The sequence below is a fragment of the Clavelina lepadiformis genome, chromosome 4, assembly GCF_947623445.1.
Source record: "Clavelina lepadiformis chromosome 4, kaClaLepa1.1, whole genome shotgun sequence".
NCBI lineage: Eukaryota > Metazoa > Chordata > Ascidiacea > Aplousobranchia > Clavelinidae > Clavelina > Clavelina lepadiformis.
This window is the reverse complement of record NC_135243.1, coordinates 18,666,864-18,682,767: the sequence shown is the minus strand read 5'-3', so window position 1 is coordinate 18,682,767 and position 15,904 is coordinate 18,666,864. Positions and strand designations below refer to the sequence as shown.

Here is a 15,904-nt window from a genome sequence, read left to right as displayed (position 1 = left end):
TTTTACTGTATTACGAAATTTCTAAGACTGTGGTTGCTGAAGCTAGTTTTTGTTTTCAGTAAGCCTGTACTTGTAGGAGAGTACGTTTTTAAGAAAGCTGGGATTTTGTGCACAGTTGTTGTACCTTATCTGACTGTTTGTCTGATTAACAGTTTCACGGAATAATTCTCCTAAAAAAGGTTAGCCTGACGCCTATGATAGGCCTAGGCCTATACTCATTAGTGGCGTACTGAGGTCTAGGCCTATGTACAGAAGCTTGCATGGAAAGTTTGTATGATAGGATGGAGATCTCCGACGTGGCGAAGTGGCAAATATCATTACGATACTGGCGTACATACAGAAATATTAGGCGGGTCTAGTAGGCCTATACAAATGCACAATCACAGGATGTTTTTGAATCACTAGACCTCAGCTACTCAAATTGCTGAATTGTAACGTCATCTGGTTGTGCACTTGTATACTAGACGCAAAATTCCAAGTGCAAGCAACGCTTTTCAATCAGCTCCATTCATTTAACTAAAAATTAGGCTAGGCTATAGGCCTAATTTTTAGTGTCAATCTCCCCTTGCTAAAATGCAAATTTTCCATACATGTGCAGAAGTGTACAACCAGATAACATCACAAATTGAGTAGCTGCGGTCTAGTTTAAAAATGCATCCTGTGGTTGAGGTACGGTTGTGGACTTCTGCACTATACCTCGTCAGTAATTATTGCTGCTTAGTTTATTCACCAATAATAACTGTTTTCAAAGTTTTTGCATGACTCAACGTAAGTTTCCCTCTCGAAAACCCTGGTTCAGGGAAAACTTCCATGGTTATTAGCTTTACATACAAACAAGAAAACAATACTGACAAATATACCGGAGACGGGAGTACAAGGTTTTTGATTGGAAAACTCCCACTGAGTCACGCAACATTTTACGACACAATACTCGGAGAAATGTGGCACGGTACCGATATGACAAAAATACAAAGTATCAAGTCAGGCTGTAACCGAGCAGCAGGTCATATACAGCACAGCATACAATGTAATAATAAATTGCTTTTTGGTTTAAATAATATAACCAGGTTATTATAAATAACGGAAACTTTTAAAATTCATTGTTCTGAAAAGAAAATGTCAGAAGTTGGAAATGATGATGTAACTGCATGGGAGAAAGCAAGAAAAGCTTTAAGTGACATACAAGAGGGAAATCAAATATCCAAGGTGAACGCAGTATGTTAACGAATTAATTTTTCGGGTTTCTCATAATTTTGCACTTTGACATAAAAGCCCGATGAATAGTAAAGAGTTGTGAGGTAATGGAAAATAATTATGACGTGACAATTTCTCAATACACGATCCTGTTATGGAAATGCAAAAGTGAAGGAGACACTGACGTTGCTCGAATAAAGAATTTAGAAGTGCCTGAAATGAAATTCTTAGATTTTAGGCAAAATAGAACGATTTACTTGTATGCATAATACAATTAATATTGCTTTCCAAAATGATCTGAAAATGGCTGATGTGTTCCACTAAATGTTAGCAAGTTCTTTTAAATATGTTTTTTTACATTTTACCATGATTAATAGGGTTGAGAAGAGTCGAATCCGAAGCCAAGGATTTGGTCGGATGTTGACCTACTTTTTATCGTGCCGAGTCCGAGTAATTATCTTGTGTTTAGCAAAAGTTATTTAAATGAATAAGATATAAAACACAAATTTTCCCACGTATAAGACCCTTTTCAAGACAAAAATATCAAGTCAAACAACAGGAGGGGGCTTATACGATGGACCTAAAGTCAGGTCAAAACATTTCACGTCTTATTACGTTACGTCAAATTACCATGGGTACGATAAACAGTGCATCTCTGATTCCTTAAAACAACAAAATTTGAAGTTAAAGTCTGTTTGTCGTGTTGTTGCAATTCGTTGACTGGCAACGTAGTTAAATTTCTTTTGGCCGACATTAGAGTTCCTTTATTTACAACGCAGTATTTTTGGCATAGTAATGTTTAGGTTTGGCACGATAAAAGTTTTTGCAACTTTACCATTGGACTTAATTCCTTCGCAAAAAGATGTAGATTGTTTATTATGGTTACTTGTTCAAGCGTTCAAATGTTTCGCTTAGATTGATTTTTGTCCTTGTTTAAAACGGTCATTGTAATATAAATAATACTTCCGCTGGGATGCGGTTTAATCTTTCCCGGCACGAAGCGTTTCGTGTTGGCTATACTAAAACCTGCATTGTCATTTTGCTATTCACTTTTTAGAAAAGAATAATCACATTGCAGTGCTTAACGGCAATGGAAAATTTGCACCACTCTTTGTGCAGCATAAAGATTTGCAACTGTGCCAAATTACCATGTTTTCAAAAGCAAAGTAAAACAGACAAAATAAAACCGGATGCGATAAATGTGTTTTACCATATGGTTATCTGGTTAGTTAGTGGTTAATTTGGCATCTTTCTCTCGAAGTGCCTTGCACAGAAAACATAGCGCTCACAAAGGAGTTAAAAGAGAAAAACGAGCTCAAGAAGAAAGAGGCGAAGAGAACAAACTACTCTCTTCACGCAGAATGCGCTGCAAGTTGCAGAGCTAAAAGTAAGGTCACGCAGCATGTTGTTAAGCGGGCTTGCAGTGTCAAGGTGCGTATATACGCAATTGTAGTATTTGATGGCATAATTTTTAACCCACAACTAAAAGTGTTCATTAATGCACAAAAAGTTTTTACTTTGGAGACTTTGCCAAAGCCCAAAAATATATGAGTTTTGTTTTGCTAAAAGGACATTTCAACATAATTTTATTTTGTCAGCACTTACAAATACTTTACGCTTAAACAGGACTTCATACCGTAACTAAGTTACACGCTATGGGCTACAAAGCAATTTCCTAAAAAAAAGCTTCATGGTTACATTGACAAGTTAAAAAACCAGTCAGAAATTGTAGTTTGAGCATTTAACGTGTCTTAGGATTTCAATAGACACAGCACCTTACCATAATCCGGACGTGGAACTGCCCAAGTTGGCTACCGTGGCAACAATCTTGCAGTTTCTAAACCGAGATTCTATAATTAATGTTAGTGTGGAACTGATAGCCAGATAGTGATGCATTGATTTATAATGCAAAAATGAATTAAGTTTTATTACTTGTAAGTGCGCTTTTAAGTGCCATTTTTGCCTTCAACATGCAAGATCATGTGATCACGTACTGTCCAAATTCCCAGCTGAATCTTGATTATAAATATTCGGACTCGGCCAGATCGAGTAATTTTAAGTTTGTTCCAGTCCTAATGATTAATTATTTGTATGTAGAAGCCTGGACAAACTTTACCATATCCAAGAACACCGTTTGGAAATAATCCTGGGTTTTACACTAATTGGCAAGGCAACAGTTACAACTACCCACCGTATGCAACTAACCAAAATGTGTACAACAACTCGTATGGCATGTCTTACTATGGAAATCGAGCCCAGATGGGAATGCCCATTCGCCAGGTTTGTGATATAATTTGTTTTGGCAGTAAGTTTCAAAAATTTTTTGTCAGGTTGATTTTATAAAGTTCCCTTTTAAATCTTTGTCAGTTTGTATTTGTGTAACTTATAGAATAATATTCATTGTTATAGAGTTTTACCAGAAGCATTAATTGTCTCACAGAATTGTTATGGAGGAGAGAGTAGCTTGTATGTCAATTTCAACAACCCACTCAATGGCAATCAAGGAAGGTTTGCCAACACTAAAGAAAAATCAGGTCCACCGCCAGCAGCTTCATCTCCACCGCAGTCGTATGCTGCAGCCGTGAAAATCAATCCTCCTTTGCCATCTTCTATGCCTGCTCGTCCAGCAAGATTTGGCAATTATTCATTTGGTGGACGAGGTTGAGATTTATATTACTGTCTTTGTTTACTACAAACGACATTTCTTCATTTTTTATAATTCTTTGTTACTAAGATATAATAATTGCAGGTTCCATTCGATTTAATATCGAAAGCAAGAACAAACTCAACTTTCAGCCACCTCTACCAAAAGATCCTCCACCACTAGACAAAGTTCAAACTGCAGAGGCTACACAGCCAAGTTCTCTTTTTGGGCGAATGCAAACTTCAACGGAAGAGGTATTAATTGCTAAGTGATCTGTTTAGCATACATATTCGTCTGAAAAATAGTCTCGTGTACATGTAGGTGGTTATATTTTTGGAATTGTGAAGTGGGAACCCATAATGCACAATGTATATGATCTACAGCTTTTGCAGCTTTATCCTAAGTTTAGATATATTTAAATTTTAGCAAGTAGTCGCTCTCATTCTGTAAAATCTGTGCATTACTCGCAGGTAATCTAGTTATTAGCAATATTTTATGCCTTTCCTTTGGATTTATAGTAGTTGTATAAACTGCCGAGTGTATGGCCAGTGCAGGACCTGAGCCCTTTTCTAAAGATTAGAAAACATTCCTGCACTACAAAGTTCCTAAAAACATTAGCCTGATCAACTTCAATCTTGTTTGAATGGAATTTCTATAATCCGAAACAATATAAATCTTAAAACTTTAAAATCCTGTAACTATTTAAAACAAACTTGCAATATCCCGAGCTACTAAAAAGTGAAGTATTAGGACTGCAGAAGCTGAAGCGGCAGATGCACAGCTTATCTGTCTTAACTTATGTCATTTTGACTTAATTTACCTGCTGAATTAATTGTCTGACTCTCGTGGTGCGTGCGGTTAGAATTCTCTAACCTCTTGTCAGCCAAAAGCTTTTATGTTACAACAGATGCAGTTTATCAGAAACGGTCCTTTTATTGTAGGAACTGTATAGGTTCCGAATATTACACACAATCACAAACTTAGTAATCACTGTTTAAAACAGGTCTAAAGAATTGCAATTAACACGACTAACGGAATACGTTCGTATGACTCTGTATCTCTCCGTCTGGGCGGTTACTCGCGTAGAAGTTTGAGCTTATAACAGCGTGGAGCGGTGTGAGTGGAAATATCCGACATAAGATACACGAACATTTCAGAACGTGCGAACGATAAAAATAAAGCGTTGGCAATGGGGATTACATTTATCTTATGAAAAAGATTTTGTTATTCTGCATTTTATTTCAATCATATATATATTGTGTACATTCTGGTGTATTTTGTTTGGTTATTATAATGTCGGGATAGTTAAACTGCTTAAATAAATAAATCTGATAGATTGCAAATAAGTTTGAGAAATCTGACGTAACTTTAATTGGCATTGTGTATTTGGTTGATTGATATACATTGTTATGTTTTGATTGAAATTTTTAATTTATCTTGTAACATCTTAGAAATTTTATGTTGTGATATAATCTTGATATTATGTTTTGTTATAGCATTGCCAAATTGATAACCATAATAGGTTTTGTTTTTGCTTAAGCTTCAGGTTGTGAAAACTAGTAACCGGTTTGATTAAAATTTTAGGAGGATTCTAAGCCACCCCCACCACCAGGAGTTGAAGATGAAACAGAAAAGAATGACATTGTCAATCCACAAAAGGCCTGGCCCCCATCTTTGATGTAATATGCAATAGATTATGTGGTTTATAATAGAATAGGCTGATTAATTCAACTTCGCATGCATTTTTTTCATTTTCTAACCTGCAAGTCAGACTAGTATTTTGCTGACTTGATGTGACACATTTTAGTAATGCAGTCAATTCAGTTGATATTTGTAAAATAAATAATCTTGATCATGATAAATAATTAATCTTCCCTGATAAATATTTAAAACAATAATAACACTTCAATGCTTTATGCCATGTTGTAAATATTGCATTTAGGGAATATATTGAACGTGCTTTCCACGCATGCACTTCTGAAGCAGACAAGGATGCGACTGAATCATTCCTCAAGGACATACTAAATAATAAAATGAAAGATGGAACAGCCTATAACAATGATTGGTCCAAGGAGTCCCTTCCAATGTAAATATTTTTTTGTTTTCTGAAGATAACTTTTCAGCTTTCAGGGAATATCTTTAACTTTTTTGAGTAGATGTCCACTGGCACCCAAGGTCTTAAAAACTGGGTGCCCCTGGATAATGTTGAATGCCCGACTTTGTGAAACTGTGTGACTATGAACAATGCGCATAAATGCAGTTATAAATAATAACTCGTAGCGTGACAAAATTGATAATGCAGACATGCTGTATAATTTCTATTTGACATATCTGTAATAAATTTTAAGTTTGTTTTATCTCTACCTCTTCTAAATTCTTATTCCTGTTGGCAAGCTGATGAAATGTTTTGATGCACGATCAACATAAAAATGGCATTGATGTGAAAGGAAAAACAACCATTCTCAGATTCAGCACACCCAAATTCATTAGGCTGGACTTTATCCATCCTTTAATTTAAAAACAAATAATAAGAATAGTCAAGTTTAACAACTCATGCATATTTTAGATTTTCACTTGCTCGAAAACAGTTGCATTACATTTTATGAAAACCAGGCTGCGATAGGTATCTGTGCCCAAAAAGCTTCTTTTTTTTCACTATAGAAATTTCCAGAAATGGAGGAAAGTCTTTTGGAAGTGCAGACTTTGCAGTTAGACCCAGATATTCTTTTACTAATTAGCAAGTGTCAGAAGATTGGCAGATCTATTTTTCCAATACATCAGTGGGTTTTCATCAAATGGAATTGTGTCTTCCCCAAATAAGCTTCGACTTCATTTAACAAACTTTTTGATGTTTTCTTCTTCAAGCCTCCAGTTATAAAGCCAAATATTTTTGGCTTTTTCGCCAGCTTTTCTTGTTCATCCTCTGTACTATATCTCTCTTCATCCTTACTGCCAAGTCTACTTGACACATGAGCTGCCAGCAAATTCATAGCTGCTTCTTGTTCAACATCGTCATTAATCCACTTGTTTTTAAATCTTGGGTCAAGAATAGATGCCAGCCTTTCAATAGACCAACCTCAACTGGGCAAATCGAAGAACAAGTTACAATACTGTCTCCCTCGACTTGTTACATGGCCTTGAAAGGCAGTAGCACGCTCGCAAGCTCACTTAATACCAAATAACCTTGATTCGATATTCTTTCATATGACTGAATCAAGACAGAGCTACATTAACTTCTTCATGATGGTGTAAGACACTTTGTAACATAACTAGCTGTGAATTCCATCTGGTAACATTCTGTGCTCTTAACATTATTTTTCTACATCGGAAATAGGAGGTAGTATTTGCAGACTTTTCTTATGGAATTTACAATTTTGGCTACCTTTCCCAACTGCTTGCCAGTGAAAGACTTCACAAAGCCTGGTCTGGAAGACAATTCTTGATACAAAGTTGTTTTGTATGAGCAAAAAAACTAATTCTTTCTAGTAAGTTAGCGAGAAGATCATTTAAATCTTTATCTTCCTCAAATATTTCAGGATCAAGATTTGTCTGTTCTTGATCATTTTCATCACTTACTTCATTGTTACGCAAAATGAATTCTACAAAAACATCTGAACTTAACAGAACCCCTAACCAGTGGTTTGATGATACAAGGCAGATTTGTAGGAAACTATATATAAATTTACACAGTAAGGCATTAACTTGTCTTACTAGAATTACAACATTAGGTTATTATCACTAGGTATTATCATTAGGGTATTATTATATCACTCTGACGTCATTACTTCCATATATCATACTGTGCTACTGGACTGTGCATGCACTAAATTCTCTTTGCTCCTTGGCAGTGGACAATCTGTGTGGTGACGTAACAATCTGATCGATAACACAAAAATAAAGGTTTAGTCTCTACGCAGCAATCTCTCCTTGAGCACATGCTGAATACTATTCACACTCTGGCTCAACTGGGCGATGCATAAAATCTGTAGCAAAGATATTTTGCAAACGAAAGTATTTTAAGATGTAATCAAGTAAAACTTAATTAACTTAACTTAAAACTTAAGCAAATTACAATTACACAAACTAAAGAAGTTTCAATTACACCAAAAATAGTAATTAATTACATTTAGCTCAATTACTAATTAGTAATTACCATGACATCTGGGCGCCCGTTAAAATTGTAGCCATAGTTTTATCGTATTTAGTTTACTCTCATTAGTTTTTGAAGTGATAGTAGGGCAGGGAAACAAGTCACTTGCTCAGTGGTTTATGATCACCTGCAGTAGTATACAAGGCTTCTATTGAAGTGTGATGCTAAAATGATCTTCCTCTTTTAAGAGTTCTTATTAAAAAGAAACAGCAACAAACTGCAACTTCTCGATGGAAAATGATGTCACAACAGCGTGACTTGCCTGTCTGGCAACAAAATCGCTTTTTTGAGCGTAGAAGAGTTGCAGAATACAGGTATTGTATGACTTTCTTAGTTTCTTTATTAACATATAGGCGCAATAGTTGTTTCCAACAGAAGCTGAGATGTTTCTTCTTAATCTTGGATGATAACTGTAATGTACGTTTTTGGTTGTTTAGACCTCGGTATTCTAGATCAAGGTCACATTCTAGATCTCAGTCAAGATCTAGGTCTCGGTCGAGATCAAGATCTCGGTCATACTCACCAAAGCGAAGAAGATATCACAGCAGGTAGACTGGTTTTAGCTCTTGCATTGTAAGCCATTTTGAATGTCATAGTTAACTTTGTCAGTTAATTTTCTGTTAGGTTAAGCAAAACCTCATGTCGCAAGAGTTTCAGTGACAATATTGAAGTTACTAGTTTCAAATGATTAAATATATCTAATAGTCAACATTGGTATAATGATTTGAACTATAGATATACTATTGCCAGAGATGTTTACTTCCAAAATTATTTAGGAAGACAAATTTTTCTTATAATTAAGGACAGTTACTTTGTTGAAAGAAATCTTAATGAGTCCACTGCAAGAATAGAATGCCTTTAAACTGTCAATTTGAGCAAATTGAGTCTTGAATCTTGCATGAGTTAAGCATACCTGCTTGACCTCTCCATTTGGTTGTACAGGCCAGAAACATGTTTGTACTGACAAAACTTGTCACTTAACACTTAACTGTATATAACAGTGACAGCACCAGCAGCAATAGTGAGCCTGACTATCCATCTTTGAGCATCAGTAGTCGACTAGGAGGGAGAGGTCGAAATGTTGTAACTCAAGAAGGCGGGAAAACATGGAAGGGCCGTGGCTTGGGACGGGGAAAGTTTAATTTTCAAGCTGGATCAACACCTGGCAAACGGGGAAAGAAAAAAGTAGGCTCAATTATATAACGTGATCCCATAGCTGGCGACAATGATAAAACTTGTTATAGTCATTCGAAAAAATACTTCATTAAAGGAAACTTCTTCCTACTACCAACTGAATTAAAATGAATTATTTGCTTTTTTGGTATTTTAAGTTGAGTTGGTTAGTTTTAGTATGTGTTTTTGTTTTTATCTTGCCGTATTTTTTAGAACAAGAATATGCCTCCATTTCAAATTAATGACCCCCTGCGTGAAATGAAGAAAGCTAATCGTGCCAACAGGTTTCAAGCTAGTTTGAATACAGCAACAAAGATGGAAAAATTAGAACTGACAATAAACAACTTTGACAACAAGTAAGTCTACAAACAGATATTAACTGTTTCTATTAAAACTGGTAATCCTATTCATAGGCTATGTTAAGTATCAATATTTCATAAAATGGCAATCATGTCAATATTCATGACTAAACTATTGTTTATGCAGTGACGATGTGAACTTGGATGACATACAGATTGTCGGTACTTGCCAAGATATTTTCAAAGACTATTTCCGGCTCACTGCAGCCCCTGACCCAGCCACAGTACAACATCATTTTCATATTATTTATCTTAAGAAAGCCTTATGTTTTATTATAAACTTTACGTTCTTCCACTTGTATTATCCATGTCTATCCATAGAAAAAACATGTTTACCAGTAAGTCAATTTTTATTAAAGGTTCGTCCTCTCGAGGTGCTGCGAAAATCATTGATTCGTGTAAAAGAAGACTGGAGAGAAAAACATGAGTATTTGTACACCTGTCGACAATTGAAAAGCATTCGACAAGATTTGACTGTAATGAATTAAAAAAAGATTTCAGTTAATGTTGTGTTCTTTAATTGGCAATTATTCAATTATTTAATTTCAATTATATACAATATTATGTATTTTATATACAATTTATGTCATAGATACAAGGAATTCGAAGTGAGTTCACTGTTGAAGTGTATGAGACCCATGCCAGAATAGCTTTGGAAAAGGTGTTATTTTTACTTTTTTGTGTGGTCTTGTGCTAATACTAAAGCAATTGAGCTTTAATCAAAACCAACTTGTAAGAAAATATGCAAAACAAAGACGTTTTGGAGTAATTAGATTTATAAGAATAATAGCCAAAATGTGTCGCAAATTTGCCATGTTTTTATGAAATATCAAATGTCAGTTATGATGTTATAATTGTAAAAAAACACACAAGCGGTGTTTAATTATAGTAAATGTGTTCCGTTTTGAACATGTTGTCGTCACTAACAAGTAAGAGATCAGTAGCAACTGATCTTTATTTATATCGAGCATCGCAGTATCTTGGGATACTATACATTGTACAACTACATTTATCGGTGAAGCTATCATCTAGTTTTTACGAATGATACTGGACTACTGGTATTGTATGAGACTAGTCAAATCTCCTGGGCTGGGTTGTAGTCTTATTTGCATTACATATCATTAGTACTATACCAGCTACTTTTCAGTAAGATGATGTCCCTACACGCAATACTCTCTTGGCAAGCAAACTTCGCGGCTAGTTGATGTGAAGTTAGCTAGTATCAGACTCATCACTGAAGTTTTCATACTGAAGTTTGTCATCAACATATTCATTTATGCTGTAGGGAGATCACGAGGAATTTAACCAGTGCCAGAATCAGCTTCGTCAACTACACGCGGAAGGGGTAGAATCACTGCACAGAACAGAATTTTTGGCTTACAGCATCCTTTACTACATTTACACAAAAAATACGACGGGTACTTTCTAAACTTATAAGCCTTGTAATATTACTTTACACTCAAAGACGTGTTTTGGTGAAAATGGTTGTCCATTGTGGAGTGATTTCTTTGTACACAGATCTGACTTCAATTTTGTCTATTATCACCACTGAACTACGTCAAGACAAGGCCATAAGTCATGCGTTAGCAGTTCGGAGTGCATGGGCAGGCGGAAATTTCTGCAAGTTTTTTAAGCTTTATGTTGATGCACCAAATATGGGAGGATACCTCATGGATAAATTTGCGCCAAGAGAAAGAAAGCACGCCGTGGAAAAAATTGTCAAAGCGTATGTATCAATTTTTATTAGTGAATGCGTTCATTATGGATTCATAAGTTTGTTCTTTTCCTTTGTGAATTATAACTGAAAACGTTTTTGTGCAGCAAAGTGAGGAGGTCAATTGGTCATACATACTGTATCTTAATAGTCAGTCTTACTGGCCTGATAAGTTAGAGTTTAAAAGCATTGTACCGTGTAGTAGGTGTTCAGTATATGGTAGCTTGTCATTGATATATACGATTATTCTGACTTTATATTTTCCGTAGTTGCAGGTAATACCAGGTAATGTATGAACTTTTGAGCACATGCAATATTTTAGTGTCTGTTACATAAGCTGTAGTGTCCTTATAATTTAAAGTAAAAGTCAGGTTTCCTAAGATAAACAATTTTTTAGCTTTTTACACTATTTTGCTTTTAAACAGCTTTTTGTCTGTGGAGTCTGCAAATATTTGAATTATGATACTTAGTTGAAAACACTCTACATTTTTATAAAGTTGAGTTTTTCAAAGTATCCCGCCTTACTACTACTGGTCATTATATTTACATGCAATTTTACAGTAATGAAGCATGTTCAATGGTAACATAACACATACGTTACCCCTTGTCACCATCTACCACCAAAACTATTTGCTATTCAAATCTTGTAAAAAACTGCAAAATATTAACTAAAACACAAAAACTATATTGCCATACAGATCGCAGATGCATGTTTTTTAAAAGACAGTTTTCTATCGTTTGGTTTGACACCTTAGGAAAATTATGTGTATGATTTTTCTTGACTATGTCCAGGATTTTCTTTTTGTGATAAATGATCAAATTTATTTTGAGTGCTGCTCTACTCAGCACTCCATATATACAGTAGTAAAAAGCCTTTATTTTTATCAACATCGTAGTTCTGTGGCGTGCACATCTTAAAGTACATGTATCTTTTTCCAGGTATTGTTTTATTAATTGAAGCATGGGACTATTTTAGGTTCTTAATTGAAGTTTGTTCAGAATCGCTGCATAGAATTTTAAAGTCTTATGCTCGCCATTACTGCGAAAGATTATTCTGAAACTTGCCATCTGGTTGGCATCACATAAAATTGTTCAAAATTTACAAACATACTAGTTACCTTATAATAATGCACCGGATTTTGCTATCATCAAGATTTCATCATATGCAGTTACTTAGTTAGTTACTAAGCATTAGTCACTACTGCATCAATGAGTGCTGACGTCAGGAAAGCTTATGTATCAATGGTGGTTAGGGTAGCATAGAGTGCAGTATGGGCCCGGGCCAGAGGGTAAATTTGGACCCCGGCAAAAATTATGTATGCTTGTAGTTGCTACATTTACACACTACATACAGATATTATTATTCATGCACAATGCATTTATATTATACTGTAAGTTAAAATTATGTGAAAAATAAAAAGTTTCCTCATTGAAAACTAAACTTGTTTGGCTATATGTTCATGGTTTACTCTGTAAATGTGTCACAAGATTTTGTTACAAGAATTAACACTTGACTCGTGGTTATTACAATAGATTGGCCTACTGCACATTGAGCGTTTATATAGAGACGTCAACACAATTTGAGGGGCCACATCTTGCCTTATGCTATAGCGCTGTTGGAATACAATCAATAATGCACAAAAATCGTTTATTTTTTGTACAGCACTTTTTAACTTTTGTGTTAATACCACATGCTTCATTATCAAAGCATAAGAATAAATGTGATTTGCGAATAATAGGACCCATGAAAAGTCAATGGCCCGTGAAATTTGGCCCACTTGATCCCCCTATTTAAACCGGCCTGATGATAGTGATCTCAACATTTTACCCACTTGCATATACAATATCAGTTATACTAAAGTATTTTTTTCAAGTTTGCAATGAGTTTTGTTTGGGTTAAAATTTAAAGTTCCATTACAAGTTGGAAAGTTTGTAGAATATTCATACAAATTGCAGTAATTTTTCCCGCCCTCAATTCCATCTTTAATTTAATTCTTTCTTTTTTGACCAGTTTCCGCCCTTCAGTCCCCGTGGACTACATAACAAGCCAGTTGGCTTTCGAAAATCAAGCAGAATGCGTGAAAGTTCTCACAGAAATGAAGCTTATTCTAACCGCTGACCAAACGAAAGTGGACTGCAAAGCTAGTCAATCAATTCTTTAGGAGTCGTGGCCTGTTGGCCCTGTTGGGCTTTTCCATTTTAGCCAAATTCTAAGCTGTTTAAACCCGATGCGTGTTATGTGCTCATTTCCATGGCGAGAGCCATAGGTTGCTGCATAAGTTGTTCTTTCTGGGGTATACGGTTTCAGCCACGTTGCTATCAAAGTCTGTTCCATTGCTGTCAAAGTCTAATTTCTGTAAAGATTCGGCGTTGATTTTGTTGTCTTGTTGGTTCGTGCTCATGTCATATACAACCCTCCGGCTTTGACCATCATTGATTCCTCGACCTGCCGAACGCCTCTTTGCCGCACTTGAGTCTTGTAAGTATTAGGTCGTGGGTTCCATGTTCACAACGTTGGATATATCTGTAGCAGGAAATATAAATAGGACAATTTCTTTGTTTAAAAAAGTCGAAGTCTTCTTTGTCGGCCATGCTGTCACCAGCCTGTGGCATTTGGCCGAAGTGCTCTAATCATTGTTAGTGTCCATTCACAGCGCCAGCACCTCATCTAACAAGTCCGAATTGCCGCTGTCAAAGACTTTGTTTCTTGGCTTGAGAATGAGCTAAGGAAAATAAAATGAAGAAGCAAAAAGCAACACCTTTGAAGAAGTTTCTGAAGTGGGAACGCCAGCAAGATTTGAAGTTATCGACATCTACAAACTTTTTCTTAATCATCTGTTCAAATATTTTTAACAAGTCAACGAGATATAAACCTCGCCTAGATGTAGTAGTGTAATCCGTGCTTGTTAAAAATATTTCGACAGCGTTTTACTTATTGCTATAAAATATTTCGTTTCGTTATCACGTTTTACATGGAGGCAGTTTCTCCAAAGCACTGCAAACAATTTTAGTCACCTTAATTTGTAATGATAAATGCAATTCTATAGAAAAAGGGTAATTGTTTTCAGAATAATGTGAGCCTTATAATAATTGCTGACGTCTGTTCACGTTAATCAGCAAAGTTAGCAACTTATTCTTTGAAAAAACTGCCTACCGACTTCGTAATTATATTATACCGTACTTGCATGCAACCTGTGTGTTTTGCTGCAACGTTTCTGAATTATGTAATCGTTTGTCAATAGTAAATTTCCCATATGAATATAGTGCTGCCGTTTGCAATAAAAACAGCTTTTCTTTAAATATTCGGCTCAGTCTCAGAAGGCTTTGAACTGCCAGACGTAACTTTTCGAATTCATTATAAATCCTCCCTCAGGCAGTAGGCTAATGAGGTCCATTTGTGAAAAGTTAAAGCGAGGGGCTAATCCTAAAACTAGTTTTCGTTGTATATTGCGGTTAAAAACCGATAAAAGGATTGCTGTTGCCAAATACCGGATACCTGCATACTGTTTTGCTAGCGGTTCTTGAGCATTGCTATTTTACGTGTTACGGTAATATATGGATTTTCTAGCTATATCGTACATTTTGAAAATCATTTCAGTAAAATATTAACCAGAAATATCAAAAACGTTTCCCAGTGAAAAACGCCTATTGTACTAAACTCTCTCTACAAACTACTAATAGGCTAGAAGAAGATGATTTGGGCAAATTTGTTACCAGCAATTCTTTCTCGTTTGTTCGGAAATGAAATGACTGTGTTCACATAATTTTTAAATACATTGCCCTTTCAGCTTTAAATTTGTTAATTTAGTGACTAGCAAAGCTTGTTTCCAGGTAGTTTTTACGCTAAGCTGATTCGAAATAAGTGCAACCGTTTTCCGAGGCAATTTAAATAAAGAATAAGTTATGAGAGATTCATGAAATAGTCAATTCTTTTTTGATTTTGCACCGCAGCAACACTCTGCTACAATTAAATAAACTAGATAATTTAATTACTACAATTAACAAGAACTTACTTTCTGTGGCATCACAATCATTGGGGGTGAATTGGCCAAAACAAATTTAGATACGTAAATCGTTTAAACCCTATCAAATACTTTAATAAAATGATACAAAGACCTCGATTTCATGTTTTTTCCGTTATTTAGTATTTGCAAATGGCTGATTTGCCACTCTTCCATACTTCTTGCATTGGCCAAATAAGTCACGTTGAGCCTACGGTTTGTTAATTTGTAAGACGATAAAACTTTGACGATTTGTCTTCTTATGTTAAATTTTTATAAGTAAACGGGGAACTGAAGTCATTTTCAACCTATTTTCCAAAGATGGAAATACCCTGATTCCGAAAATATAAATGAAGCTTCTGTATATTTTCTCGTTAACGAGTTCTTGGCAAAACCGTGTTCATACTCAAAGCTCAAATTGACTCGGCTCACAACAGAAAATGACTCGACTAGGGTCTATATACAAATTTTTAATCCGATGCTATAGAACTCGGCAGACATGGTAAAAAGCTAATCATAATCGCGAACCAACAAAACTACAGTGTATGTAGGCCTACAACTGAACAATACAGTAAAGAGGCCGCTAAACATTTAAAACTAAGATCTCTATGATTTTGTTGGAAGTCTTACGTAGGGCTTTAGAAAATCTATTTAGACCAGGGATGTCCA

General features: G+C 35.4%; 1 protein-coding gene across 1 annotated transcript; it reads left to right on the top strand.

The window, feature by feature from the left end:
* Nucleotides 1-1,058: 1,058 nt before the first annotated feature.
* On the top strand, nucleotides 1,059-14,549 carry LOC143451526 (leukocyte receptor cluster member 8 homolog). The gene is made up of 16 exons (XM_076952143.1): nucleotides 1,059-1,206; nucleotides 3,292-3,474; nucleotides 3,635-3,854; nucleotides 3,944-4,092; nucleotides 5,423-5,517; nucleotides 5,781-5,924; nucleotides 8,177-8,302; nucleotides 8,426-8,536; nucleotides 8,990-9,173; nucleotides 9,375-9,517; nucleotides 9,648-9,744; nucleotides 9,880-9,996; nucleotides 10,113-10,181; nucleotides 10,806-10,938; nucleotides 11,039-11,246; nucleotides 13,246-14,549. Exons 1-16 carry the CDS (start codon nucleotides 1,117-1,119, stop codon nucleotides 13,394-13,396), a joined length of 2,220 nt encoding a protein of 739 aa, XP_076808258.1. The 5' UTR covers nucleotides 1,059-1,116; the 3' UTR covers nucleotides 13,397-14,549.
* The last annotated feature ends 1,355 nt before the right edge of the window (nucleotides 14,550-15,904 follow it).

Bases quoted from the DNA above. Each gene is read 5' to 3' on its own strand.
- LOC143451526 (XM_076952143.1), top strand. From the start codon at position 1,117: ATGTCAGAAGTTGGAAATGATGATGTAACTGCATGGGAGAAAGCAAGA. The intron at 9,745-9,879 runs GTACAACATCAT...TTTTTATTAAAG, and splicing joins CAGCCCCTGACCCAGCCACA to GTTCGTCCTCTCGAGGTGCT. The intron at 10,182-10,805 runs GTGTTATTTTTA...TTTATGCTGTAG, and splicing joins CCAGAATAGCTTTGGAAAAG to GGAGATCACGAGGAATTTAA.